Here is a 14,039-nt window from a genome sequence, read left to right as displayed (position 1 = left end):
TTCTAGTCAAAGGCTACAAAAGGCATAGCATGGATACATGTGATCTTCAAAAATAAATACCATTTGTACAGAAAATAAACAAATTTGAAGTTTTTCCAAATATTGTAAACAATACAGATAAACCTTTAAACTTAAAATAGTAGAATGGGTTTAATTATATTGTCATTGTTAGTAAAGATATGAGAAAAATAAGCGTATTCAGCTAGATGATCCGTGGTCAGCACATTGGTTTGCCAATTTCATTATTTCTGGTTTTGGTTCGTTGATTAATTTAGATCTTAGCATTACATTCAGGACCGAGGCTATATCAAACCGAGGCGCGGGAGACCTACCAGCTTAACGTGGAATTCGAACCACATGAGCTCCCACCGGGAATCGAGCCAGGGTCTCCCGCGCCAAAGGCGCGTATGCTAACCATATAGCCACGAAGAACTCTTTATTTTTGGCATTGTACACCGGTTTTTGCAGCTTATTTCAGTAGATACATAGTTCATGCTCCTCATCAGAAACCGTACTAAAAACTACAAACGATAACCATTTCACTACACAGAAGCACGAAAATGAGGCGAGTGAACTTATTTTTGGCTTAATAGAATATTACACTATGATAGAAAACATTTAATTTTTAAATGAATAACTTCAAGAAATGTGGATGCTGACTACAATCAATATTCATTATTGTTTTCTTAGCACAATGCATTTCGTAGTCATTGAGGAAAAATACCGTCTACCCTTGTTTTAATATAGCCATCTAAATTTAGTAAAATTACCTACATTTTTCGTGCTTAGTTGGTTTCAATTTTAAAGTTCTTTTCAACACAGAGGCTACATGATACATGGATTTTTACATTAATTGAAGAGGAAACAACCGACTTTTTAACAAGCCAGATCCTCTGTGGATGTGAATTCTATAACGCACAAAGAGTTAAAAAGTGACTGACTGGACCGGAACTCGTGCCGATGCGTTAACCACTACGCCACCCAGTCCACTTCCCAGAACAGTCATTCACTCTCTCACTCTCAACGTCAATGCTCTCTCACTCGGATCACGATATGCCGGAGGTCCCAGGTTCGGGTCCCAGTCCAGTCAGTCACTTTTTTACTCTTTGTGCGTTATAGAATTCACATCCACAGAGGATCTGGCCTGTTAAAAAGGCGGTTGTTTCCTCTTTTAGTAATATCTCTCTCTCTATATATATATATATTTGTTGTGGAGTCAGATTTCTGAGGACATTATCATATCCTCTCGATAAAACAGAAGGCATAGGACAATGCATGGTAATTGCGGAATTTAGAGGAGACTTTGAAGAAAGTAGTTTCTTATGTTGTGTTAATAACAGTTCACTCGCTCACTTAAATTTTACATTACAGATGCGTTTTACTCACAAGGGACGTATGCGAATCGTGACAGCTAGATATTTACGAAAATTGGTACAAAGACTAACTGTGGATCGGTAATCATCGTGGTGATAGTCACACGGTGCGGAAATACCTTGTTTACCCGCTACGTATAATATTTTATACATATACCAAGCAGTGACCGGATGAGGCTGTACTGTTATACCCCCAAAACCCGGAAAAAGCAGAAAATGAAAAATGTGTGCAAGTAACCTGATACCTATGGGAAGGGGACACGTGACCAAGAACACGACAGTAGTGTCACACAAGCAGTGTTGCAATCTCAACATAAACTTATATCTTTTCAAATAGAACGTTATGGCATTAAAACGTGAAAGAAAGTACGGCTATCAGTGCTGCCAAATAAGGGAGATATGAGACGGTAAAACTGAGAAATCATTCGGTCCGTACAATGAAACAAACATTACAACAAGACTCCAGAAAGAACAAAGGTACAGTAGGGAGTCGACCACAGCACGTGCAGTATCCAGAGTAACTAATGGGTTTGATATATTATATCGAGTGTGCGGCTAGGACGAGAAATGTATGTATTTTGCCATATTACCTATGAATTTTCTGTTGTATATATTGATGTATTATGTTAAAATATTTTGCGCCTGTATATTACTGGTAACCTGAATGCAGTGTGTTATTTCTTCATCGTTGTCTCACATGCTAATGTTTCCTATACTTTCGACTGACATCTATCATAGTTCATTAATATTTGCGAATCGATTCTGACGCACTTTCTTGTTACAGATTTGTTGCCTTTCGTGCCACAGTTTTTCTGTACTCTTTTCAGGCGCTACGCCGTCGTTTCTGTGGTTTGGAAGGCATGTAGGATTTTATGCAGTGTTGCAACCCCGAGACAGTTCGAACCCCGAACGGTTCGAGATATCGATTCCACACAAACACCATTGGAACTGTTGCGCTACAGGAAGACTTGCAGTTTACATTTCTGCATTATGTAACATGGGATTTCTTCTTTTTACGGCTACTCTAACATGTGTCCTTTCTGAGTGAATCCTGTATCAAGCCTGTTAGTCACTGGATGCTGTGCTTTCTGTATTTTACTCGCTACAGTACATTTGTTCCTTCTGGAGTCTTGTTGTTTATTTCTTCGTTTCTCTGTACAGACCCCACAATATCTCAAATTTACAGCCTCATATCTTTTTTACTTGTCAACACTGATAACCTCCTTTTGCTTATTTTCTTTCACGTTTTATGCCGATTGTTTTAATGTCATAGAATGATACACGTTCTATTTGAAAAAAGCTATAAGTTTGTGTTGGGATGGCAACACTGCTTGTGTGACACTACTGCCATGTTCTTGGCCACGTGTCCCCCTCCCATAGGTATCAGGTTACCTGCACACATTTTTCATTTTCTGCCTTTTTCCGGCGTTTTTGGGGTATAACTCGGCACAGCCTCACTCGGTCACTGCTTGGTATATGTATCATGCATAGCGGGTAAACAAGGCATTTCCGCATAGAGTGACTATCACCACGATGATTAGCGATCCACAATTAGTCAGGATACCAATTTTCATAAATATCTAGCTGTTACGGTTCGCATACGTCTCTTGTCAGTTATGATGCGGTGAATAAGGAACATTTGGAAATTCTATATGTAAAAAATGTAATGGAAGTGAAAAATTAATCGACAAGAAACCTGCTTTGAATTTTAAGAAATATTCGCGTTAAGAGTTCGAAGCAAAACCACAGTGACACTTAGTTTCGTAGGAACTAATATAGGTGCCGATGCCAGTCACTACTGAGAATAATTCCCAGTAGCGGACAAACACCGTGATCGTAAGTTTTCTCGGGGTTCTCCCGTTTCCTCCCACTTTCTTCATTCCACCTTTTCACTCATTTCTCATTATCACCGTCTCCTTTAGCCTAACTGGCATAAGCGTGGGACGTAAAACTTAAAGATTTCATTTCATTTCATTTTTAATTTCCAGTAATGCGGACACAATACTTAACACTCTAGTTATCTGCTTGAAGAACTATGTTAAAAATGATCTCAGGAAAGTATCTACCTTTTCTTTCCTACTATATTTTGGATTTATTCAACAATCAACAATTGTCAAATTTTCGCTGACTTCACTGGCAACATCGTCAAAGCACAGGCAAACATTAAAGTTGAGAAAAGGTAGTGGGTATAAGATGAAACAAATTAATCGTAATTAAAGAGGAAATACTATGTACACTAAGATATAAGATATAATCACAAGCATCTCGAGGCTTTCCGTCTCAAAGAAAGATCAAGACACTGGAAGGTTATGGTGTGTTTGTATATGATTGTTAACTTGTAATTAATACCCATTCATAGGATCTCTTTTTCTCTTTTCATTTGTCCCCTTACCCGTGTCTTGACAATGAAGCCAGCGAACGAAAATACAATTTTACAGTTGATGATTATTCAATAAATCCATAGCACGGTAAGGAACACATGGTGAGTACTTTTTTAAAAAATTTATTTATTATCATTTTATCATTATTTTTTAATTCCTTGGCGTTACAGCCTGTGAGGGTTACGACAGACTCATTGACTTTCATCGACGTTGTTTCAGGTTTTTCTAGAGAAAGGCAGTAAAGATAAGTGTTATAAAAATGTGTCAAGTACTACTACTTACCTTAAGCATGGAAGTTCTCAACCAGCGGCTGGAACCACACTTTTTGCACGTTTGTAGCGGAATGATTTCCAAAGATACAGTTCTGTTACCACAGTCACCACATTTATAAAAGCGCTTGAATGTGTCGATTTTTTTCAGCCGGTGACCACGCTTAATACACAGATCAGACGCCGAATACGAAATATATTTACACTGAAATGAAAGAAAAAAAAGTGAAATATTAGTATAATTTTGCCCTTTTATTATTCACAATAGTCGACAAATAGTTATTTCTTTAAGAAACTCTCAATGCTAAATCTGATTATGTACGTTATCGACAATTGCTGACCTTAGATATCTCCACAACTGAAAGATATAAAGTCTCTCTCTATTAAACAGACCGTGCAGTAAGTTCAACAGCATATCCCCCAAAAGTAGAACGACAGGCGACGGTGCGACAATGTCACAGAATGAAAATGCGGGCTGCAGAAACATTGGCTAACCTCTAGACGAAAATTACTGCCTCACAAAGATTATCTACTCTGTAAATAAAACTTATGGTTGCAGAAAGTTTCTTCTCCGTAAATAAAACACGATTCAAAACAATTCAACGTTTGATATGATAATATACCAATAAACTTAAGAGGCTCGAAAGGAAAGACTAAGCGATACGTACAATCGTCAATACGAGCGCTACAGCCATCAGTGCTACAGTGCACGCAGCAGAGTCGAGATCTTAGCAGACAGCTTTCCGGTGGCGGAATGTTTGCTGAGCCATTGCACATTCCTTGATAGCTCTGCCGTTGTGGTTATAACTTGACTGTTATACTTAGAAAATGGCTTTCTCAGGACGATTTGTGAAAACTGGGGGTCTTATGACTAATCTCCCTGCAGCCAGTGATTTTTTTTCTTTGAAGAGATTAGCACAGGAGATATATTGGCTCACATCGAAATAAATGGACCATCTGCTGGTTACATGAGAAACAAGACATTTTTGAAAGTGACTTCGTATTAGAAATATGGTAGCCAATACCACAATCATTTCAAGCCTATTTTTGGAAACAAATTAATGTCTAAAGAGGTGACATTTAAAGTTGCAAGGAGGATTCCACGAGACTTAAATGATTCATCGCTATGTTTTAAGATGTAAAAAGGAGAGAGAAAAAAAGTACACCAAGTAAGAACCTGTAATTCTTTTTGAGTAAATATATAGGAGGATTTCTTGATTGGTTACTTATTCAGTTACTATACAGCCCTATAAGCTCCCTGTACATTTCTCCATAAATAAAAACCCTATAAGTTGAAAAAAAAAAAAAAAAAAAAAATAGAAAAATAGAATTGTAAAAACTATTTTTCTTTTATGCGCTTCAGAATGTTATGTTATAATTTTTCTACGCCATTACTAACACGCTTGCAGAAAGTATTTAAGTCGTCGCAGAAAGTTGAAAAATGTTCTGCTTTAGGGAGCATATCAATGCTAAACAAAGATCTCGATTTAGCATTACTTATATCCCTGTACACAAAGAAATAAAGAAATATATTTTGTTAAAACATGAATGTGTTTCGTATAGTGAACATCTGACTCAATAATGCTGTCTTTACTTCTATAGCGTTGATGAAAATGAAAAGAGTATTTTATGGGTTTCTAAATAAAATAACCCCAAAGACTAAAATCTATCTTATCACGGTCATAATAATGGACATAAAAAAAGACTAAAAGCAGTTGAAACGTGGATACGAAGAAAAGGAAATTAGCTGGACGAAACACAAAGGCTACGACAGAATATTGGAATTAAACATAATCTTGTTCAGGAAAATCAGGTCATCTACTATCTTTGAAAATCCCTGTACTCTTACCTACAGTAGAATTAAATCAAACAAATGTGGATTTTCTTTGGCTAACTAACATCTTGATTTAGACCCAAAGTACTAGAATCTACTTCGTATGACTGCCAGAATATCATCTTCTAAACCAGGGCAGATGGCGAAGATTATTTTGAACAATACTGTGCAAATAACCTTCCGTGCATTAATTTTCACCTCAATCATCCGAACAAAAATTCCTTACCAGTAAACTACCGTTTTTGGATTTTTCTGAGAAGTATTCAAACTCAAGAGTTCTGTATTTATGAAACATGGTCAGAATCATTTAAAAAATTTCAAAAAATCTCGGAACAAAATGCATTCCACCACTTAAATGCCTTTTTCTGAACTTACTCGAAAGAAACCAATATTATCATATTGCAGAGCTATTATTCACGTATTTACTTACGAAATTTAAATAAAAACAAGATCTGACCAAAGCAAAGCAAATATTTATTACTAGCTGAAATGCTTATTCTTTGGGGAGAATATGATTGTGGGAACCACTTGACCCCATCCCCACTAGGGATACACATTTCGATGAAAGTGTAATGAGAAAAATCAGTTAAGATATTCTACTTTTGAGAAGTGTTGAACTTCCTATCCCCTTAGGTTATGACCTTTAATGCAAGTGACATGATAAAAAACTAGCTTGTTCAAAATTCATTTCAAATAGGTCAGTCGTTTTCCCTGATGTGATGACAAATAACGTTGATTTCAATGTGACAAAAATAATTATAGAAACTGCCCATTTTGTAATCAGTTAAGGATAATTAATTTTAAAAAATATTAAAAAAAAACCTTTCATATGACGCTGTTAAGACTAGTAGCGCCAAGTGTGTCGATAATGCGAACTAGATTTTCAACTGAATGGAGAGGGAATGACCACCTTCACTTTTTACACTGGTCATCAATCCGGTTTAAGCAAAATTGAGATTATACTAAGTGAACGAATTGTATTCCGTAGTAATCCAAAGTTGTACGTATTGTAATTTATATACGAAGATATTTTTTATTGTACAATTTAGTGAGATACGGTTGTATTCTGGCTTTATGGTGAATGATCAAAGGTATTTGGAAGTCTGCCATAATAAGTTAAATGTGGTATGTTGGAAGTTGCCTATTATCAGGTAAGCTGGCTTTTGTATTTAATATTCAATTTCGACATTCATGTATTCTGTACAATATTGAGTGTCATATTCTATAATTACCTTTATGAATTGAATGAATTGAATATATTATATATATATATATATATATATATATATATATATATATATATATATATATATATATATTAAACATATTTCTGGTTATATAATTTCGAAAGAATGTGTGGGAACGTTATCACTTTTCTCATTTGAAACTTCCAAGTAATAATCAAATAGCGTTTTATTGCCGTTAGACTGAAACTATCTGAATTCCTTTGCAAGTATATTTGACTTTTTGAGGTTATTTTTAAGAAACCTATATAGAATATTTGTACAGTATCGATTATTTTTCAAGGGAACGACCTACTTAAACGGTATTAAATGTGGGTGTGTTATATACAATAGTTACGCCCTGTCGGAAAACGACGGGTCGGTATTTTAAATTTCATTTAAATACCTTAATACGCGTTACACTCTTCCCCTCACGAAAACCAGAAACACTGGGACAAGTGTGGGAAATTGACGACCTTATCAGCACCTCCTCTCATACCGATGGGGTTAAACTTAAGTCTTAAATGACATCAAGAATGTTATTATTCATCTCAGTGACCCCAGAAACTGTGGATTCGACACTAAATTTAGTAGACCCTATCGGTCGTTTTCGATTATGTTTACACGTCACCTCTTCTCACTTTATTATTTATTCTTCTCGATAACTCTAGACCTGGTGGCATGCCCGTTCTTAACTAAAGTTGGGCTTAAATTTCATAAGGACTATCCCACCAACTAACTTAGCGACCCCTAAAACTGTGGATTCGATGCTAGTATCAGTCATTTTCGATTATTATTACACGTAAACCCTCTAACCCGGCTTCCTAATGAGGGCTACACTTGAATTTAAACGGCATCGGGTATGCCACTACTCATCTTAGCGACATCGAAAACTACGGACACCACACATCAGTCATTTTCAATTATGTTTTTACGTCACCCCTTCCCACCCTCTAGGTGTGCTAGAGGTATCTTACTCTCTCAACTAAACCTGAGCTTAAATACCATCGGGACTGTCTCAATCAGCTCAGTAATCCCAAAACTATGGATTCAACACCAATAACAGTAGTTTCCGTTTATTTTTACACGTCACCTCCCCCCCAGGGGTGCTAACTGAAGCTGAACTTAAATGGCATCGGAAGCATCACAGTTCATTCCAGAGGCCCGGAAAATTATGGATTCGACACTAATGCTGGTTGTTTTCGATTATTTGTATACGTCATCCCCTCCCCTGGTTGCTAATGAAGGCTAAACTTAAACGGTATCGGGTGTGTCACTGTTCATCCCAGAGACCTCTAAAACTATGGATTCAACACTAATATTGGTCGCTTTCGATCATATTTACATGTAATCTCTTCCTACTTCCCTTAAGTGTGCTAGAGATAGCGTTGTAAGAAAACGATCCCTTTTCTTTTTTTTTAATAAAAAACGCAGTACGAAGTACCAACTAAGTCATTAAAGCGTTTTAAAAAAGAGAAAACTGTCCCTACTGAAACTCATCCTACCGATAAACTACCCATTGCGAATTTCTTGAGGAGTGGAGGGCAGAAACTACAGTTACTTACCAAAAGTAGTTGAAATTATTTTCAGCAAAATATTTGTTTTCTTCTTTTTTAACCAGTAAGGTCTTATTTTTAAATGATTGGGAAAATACGAAAAGGCCCTTTGGGAGTCCTAGAAAGCGTTACCGGTACCCTCTAAAACACACTACATGGCAGACCAGCACATTTTTTTCCGCATATGCAGGTCGTGAAACGTATAAATCCGTTGAAACCTTGAATTACTCCTTTTATCACGACTTTCTTCATTCCTAGGGTCACTCAAAAGTAAAAAGAACAGAAACTGGTCAGAACACCGCCTAAGAAGAAATATTCTGTGGTATGAAATTTATCCTTCTGCATTGTACTTTTATGCCACAGAAATACCCTCAGCTTTTTTTTATTTTTATTTAGACTGTAAAATGTTACAAGTACGAACAGTGTATCGATAATTATGGAAATATGAAACTAGAATTTCTATTTTACTTCACTTTTGGCCTTTTCACCTAATTCTAAACTTGGCTTTGAAACACTACAAGAGAATTTAGTGCACTACAAAGGAAACATTGATCATTTCCCCTCTGAAATAGCTTTTAGAATCACTTACAGCTAAAAGATATACTATCTATCACCTTTCAACATTCTTTTTCTTGCCAGCGTAAAAACAGGCCTGAAAGAAACGTTATGCTTCCTTTTACACGGGACAAAGAGAGTGAAATCGTTACGAGTACATTGCAAACACTCCTGCCAACTGTCATGGAAACAAAGAACAAGTCGCCCGAGATAAGATGTTGTAGTGCGAGCGATGGAACATTGCAGCAAGAATGAACGGGTAAATTTGCAGGGTCAGCTCACAGCCAGCGTTGCAAGATCGCAAGGCCAAACTACCTGTAGATGTACCGTAAAATATCTGGATAATGTGCATTTTTATTAAAATATCTGAAGAAATGTCTGTAATGATTTTGTACTTATCTCAGTTATCCCCTAATTGTGCAACACAGCAGGCCTATTTAATAGATAATGTCCAAACGAGGTATGTGAAAGAATTCCTTCTTGCAGCTCTCAAAGACATAATATGCAAAAACTGATGCGTATTTTCTCTAATGGAGCAATTTGTCTTTTTATTTTTTAAATACTCAAAAAACAAGGATAGGATGGCCCAAAACCTTAGGTAATCTTGAGGATGACTTACTAGTAACAAAGCAAAAGAGGGGGAAGGAAACAAGAGGGCAAAGTGCAAAACTGTGTTGAAACCTACCGTTAAGGAACATTCTCTTGCAGGAATAGGTCCTTCAAACAAAAGTTAATTGAAATAATAATTACAATAAAATAGAATTCCTTGGTTTCTTCTCAGGTTGTTCTGTATTTTAACGAAGAATCGATTGAAACTTTAAGGTATGTATTGAGTGAAGTGCTTGTCAATAAAAATGTATAAGTTATACCAAAAATTCTTGTTTTCTGTATTAGTATGAAAAATTCGTAGACTTTGCAACATTGCTCACAGCCGACAAAAGAGCGCAATAGGTTAAAACAGAGCAGGGAATAAGACTGCAATTGTTGGGCAACACTAAACAGACTCATAAGATAAAGAGGTTAGGGTATAAATAATCACGTGCCAATGACGTAATAAGATCAATATTATGATTATGAAACAGAACAAATCTGGAAGGACTCACTTTCATATACCAATTTCTACTCAAATCGGCCATTGCTAAAAGGTGATATGTGCTACTTAAATATACTAAAACTTACTCCTTTCAGCAATGTCCAATTCACTTCTATCTTCAAGGTTTCAGAAGACAGATAAATTAGTTATTTGAGGGGATATTTTCAGAGAAAAATATAAGAAAAAGTAGACAAGGCTTCACTTATTGAATACCGTTATGTAAAAAAATAAATGAATAAATAAATAAATAATAAAAACTACACAATAGTTGTTATGCAAATTAAATTCATATCCGTGACAAAACCTAAAACGAGTCCAAAGCAAAATTTTCTGAAAGTATAATAATTCAGTTTTAGCTGCAGTTAACGGATATTATATTAAAGGCTGGTCTGGTCAAACAACTCTCACAGATATCACTAAAATGGGGCAACTCACGGCCATAAAGAATACTCAAAATTCTTTAATCTCTTTATGCAGAACATACCTCAATACAGCCTGTTGCTTTGAAAGGTACTTTGTACGTGTTGTCCATCTTTTGTTCCAGTTGATCCTTCTTTTCCAACCGGTTAAAATACTTTTCTTGTGCTTCATTTTCAGCATCTACCAGGAGAGCAGTGTGGTTGGATGATGCTTCCATGATGGCTCTAATCCGATCTTTGTTAGGGATACTGGGCATATTTCCCAATTTATCAACAGAAAGCTGGCCTTTCGATTCAGGGTATAATTTCTTTGGGCTCCCTACAATACAAACGCAATATTCAATTATTAAATCAGGTGCAGCTTCTTAGACATCGTATAAAGTTAAACTCACAGTGGATAAACTTAAAGATTACTCTCAAGCACACTGATATGTGATCTTTACCCAAGCAGAAAAAGCCTCGCCATCTAACATTATAAATCAAAAGAGGATTAGGAAATACCCACCTGTTGAGTTGAATGTAACTACAAGAACACCTCAATTATTGAAGATTTTAATTTGATACCAAAATTCGAACTATCGAGATATAACCTCCTACATCGTCGGTGAAGGGTCGAAATGACGTATCTTGATTTTTATAATTTTACAAGAGAGCAATTTAAAATGTCTTTTTAACGTTATACCGTACTACTCATTTTAAAATACACCATTTTCAGAAAGTTTGTTTCCTTTGTCTAAGGAATTCGACTACGATTTTTTTTTACGGTTGACAGAGCAGGTTAAATAAGGATCAATAATGGTCATAACTCAAAATAGTGTTTTCGAGTTACATCACTTCTCCCTCTACTGACGACATATGCAACCACAATTACATGTAGTTCGAGACTTCACTTTCCAGACAACTGCGTTTCTGTCTAAAGTTCACCAGGTTGAAAATTCCATCCGTTATTACCAAGTTTATATATACATAAAATCTACCAGTCAATTCTACACCAATTATTATCCAAGAAAGAATAATCGTATATACGTATGTACTCCTTATCTAATATAAATAAAGAGTTAGTTTGTGTGTGTGTGTGTGTGTGTCTGTGTGCGGCCTGGAGAACAGATGAGTGGACCGAAAGTTATAAGATTTTTGTCACGGGTACCTTGGTCCAGGCCCCAGACCAAGACGAAGCGTTTTTTTTTTTTTCAAAATTCGAACCAGGGGGCTCTCAGGGGGTACGTTTACCGGGACATGTAGAAGTAGCAGAAATTGACCGATATTAGTATCAAATTCATAATTCTCGCAATCGCTGAGATCAATGGTGAAACTCCGATCGCATTAACTCCCAAATTCACCCCATTCGGCTACAGGCCAGGGGTCACCGTGGGGGGGGGGGAGGGAGCGGATAGCGAGACATGTAAAAATAATTCAAAATGACCGATATTAGTGTTAAATTCATAGCTTTCGCGGTCGCTGAGATCAATGGTGACACTTAAATTAGCGATGACTTCCAAATTCAGCTACCACTGTATGCAGGCCGAGGGCCACCTGCGAGGGGGTGAGACAGTACTAGGCATTTAAAAATAATCCAAAATGACCGATATTAGTGTCAAATCCATGGTTTCCGCGGTCGCTGAGATGAATTGTGATACTTCCACAGGTGTTGACTTCCAAATACAGCCCCCATCAGCTGGGGGCCAGAGGCGTTTTATTCTCAATATTCGAACCAGGGAGTCTCAGGGGCATTTACGGGGATATGTAGAAGTAGTAGAAAATGACCAGTTTTTTTTTTTTTTTTCCCTTTCGTTGTTCACTTTGTCTTTAAGAAGTCCCTCATTCTTATGGTGAAACTTATGATGTTACAATTGAGACATTCTGCAGAACAATCAGTAACTTCACTTTAAATTTTTAACAACTACTTAAAGTTAAACTGTAAACTGTTATTTTTATTTACGAGGGGCGTTCGAAGAGTAATTTCCGCTTGGTCACTGTCCGTGAAATAGTAGGGAAAGCACTACCATCTTTGCACAGACGTGCGCGATAGATCAGTCTGCATCCAGCCATGGTAGAGTGAAGGATGTCTGATCACTAGTTCCAGTTTTGTAAAGTCTCAAAATGTGTGCTGCAAACAAGTGCGAGATGCGAGATGTTACACGGTTTCTTACGACGAAACAATATTCGGCAGCAGTTATTAATCGGAAACTTTGTGCCGTGTATGGACCAAGTGTGATGAGTGAAGAAGTTGTTCGTGAATGTGTTCGTTCATTTAAAAGTGTACGAACAAACATTCATGACGAAGAGAGAAGTGGCAGGCCATCGGCGGTCACTGATGAACTCCTTCAGAAAATTGATGGAAAAGTTCGTGAAAATCGACGTTTCACATCCTCGGAGCTTTGGCACCCAGCGATTATCATCATCTGTTCATGCATATGAAGAAGTGGCTTGGATTTCAGTGCTTTTGTCATGATGAGGAGCTGAAAGATGCGGTCAGAAGCTGGCTCAAGGCATTGGAAGGGGGGGGGGGGAGAAGGAGATTTTTATGCTCATGGAATTCCTAAGCTACTGCAGAGATATAAAAAGTGATTGAATGTTTATGAAAACTATGTTGAAAAATAGAGCAAAGTAGTTGTTTCCATATGTATATAGCAAATTCTTATTTACTTTGGTGTTTCTTTCTCAACCAATCGGATGTTACTTTCCGAACGGCCCTCGTATTTACTTATTAATAAAAATGAAGCAAAAATTTAACTAAAACAAAACGAAAACTATTGTCACTAATATTACCATTTATTCAATCAATAAAATATACGAGCTACCATATTAAACTTTCTCGCTCCCGTTTCTTAAATTAAATCATGATTTACCACACATAGTGTAGGACTATCAACCAAATATTTATGGAATATGAACGAAGCTGCATGAGTCGTTTTTGAGAAAATCTTCCGGAAAAGAACACCCTCAAGAGTAAACTACCTCTTGTGTTTTTTTTCCTACGGAGAAATGATTTGTGCTATACTTGTACACATGACTTGTCAATGAAATATGAATTTACGACATATGGACAAAATCGCCTGTCATTTCTGAGGAAATTGTCAAAAAACTCATCACAAAAATAAACTATCCTTTCTGAATTTTTACTAGGAAAACGACATCCCTTACCATGATTTAATTGTTAATGAAATGTTGATTTTTGAAATATAAAAAAATCGGAAGATATTGAGCTGTTTATCAGAAAATCACAATTTTTGAGTTTCACCCTTGTTATGGGGGGGGGGGGGGGGGGGCGGAGGACGAAAATTTGAAAAAATCTCTCAAGGGTCTTACAATAATCGTCCAAGCTTAAAATTTGGT

General features: G+C 36.6%; 1 protein-coding gene across 2 annotated transcripts in view; it reads right to left on the bottom strand.

Moving 5' to 3' along the window:
• Window positions 1-14,039, bottom strand: part of Mcm10 (minichromosome maintenance 10 homolog) — a 65,691-nt gene that overhangs the window by 2,898 nt on the left and 48,754 nt on the right. For both annotated transcript variants that reach the window (XM_081761679.1, XM_081761680.1), the window contains 2 exons: window positions 10,769-11,022; window positions 4,037-4,228 (listed from right to left, as the gene is read on the bottom strand). In XM_081761679.1, coding sequence (XP_081617805.1) covers window positions 4,037-4,228; window positions 10,769-11,022 — 446 coding nt within the window. The remainder of the gene's footprint in view (window positions 1-4,036; window positions 4,229-10,768; window positions 11,023-14,039) is intronic.

This window comes from Thermobia domestica, chromosome 6 (genome assembly GCF_964235325.1).
Source record: "Thermobia domestica chromosome 6, izTheDome1.hap1.1, whole genome shotgun sequence".
NCBI lineage: Eukaryota > Metazoa > Arthropoda > Insecta > Zygentoma > Lepismatidae > Thermobia > Thermobia domestica.
Note: the sequence above shows the minus strand (reverse complement) of the source record. Positions and strands in the feature narration are given on the sequence as shown.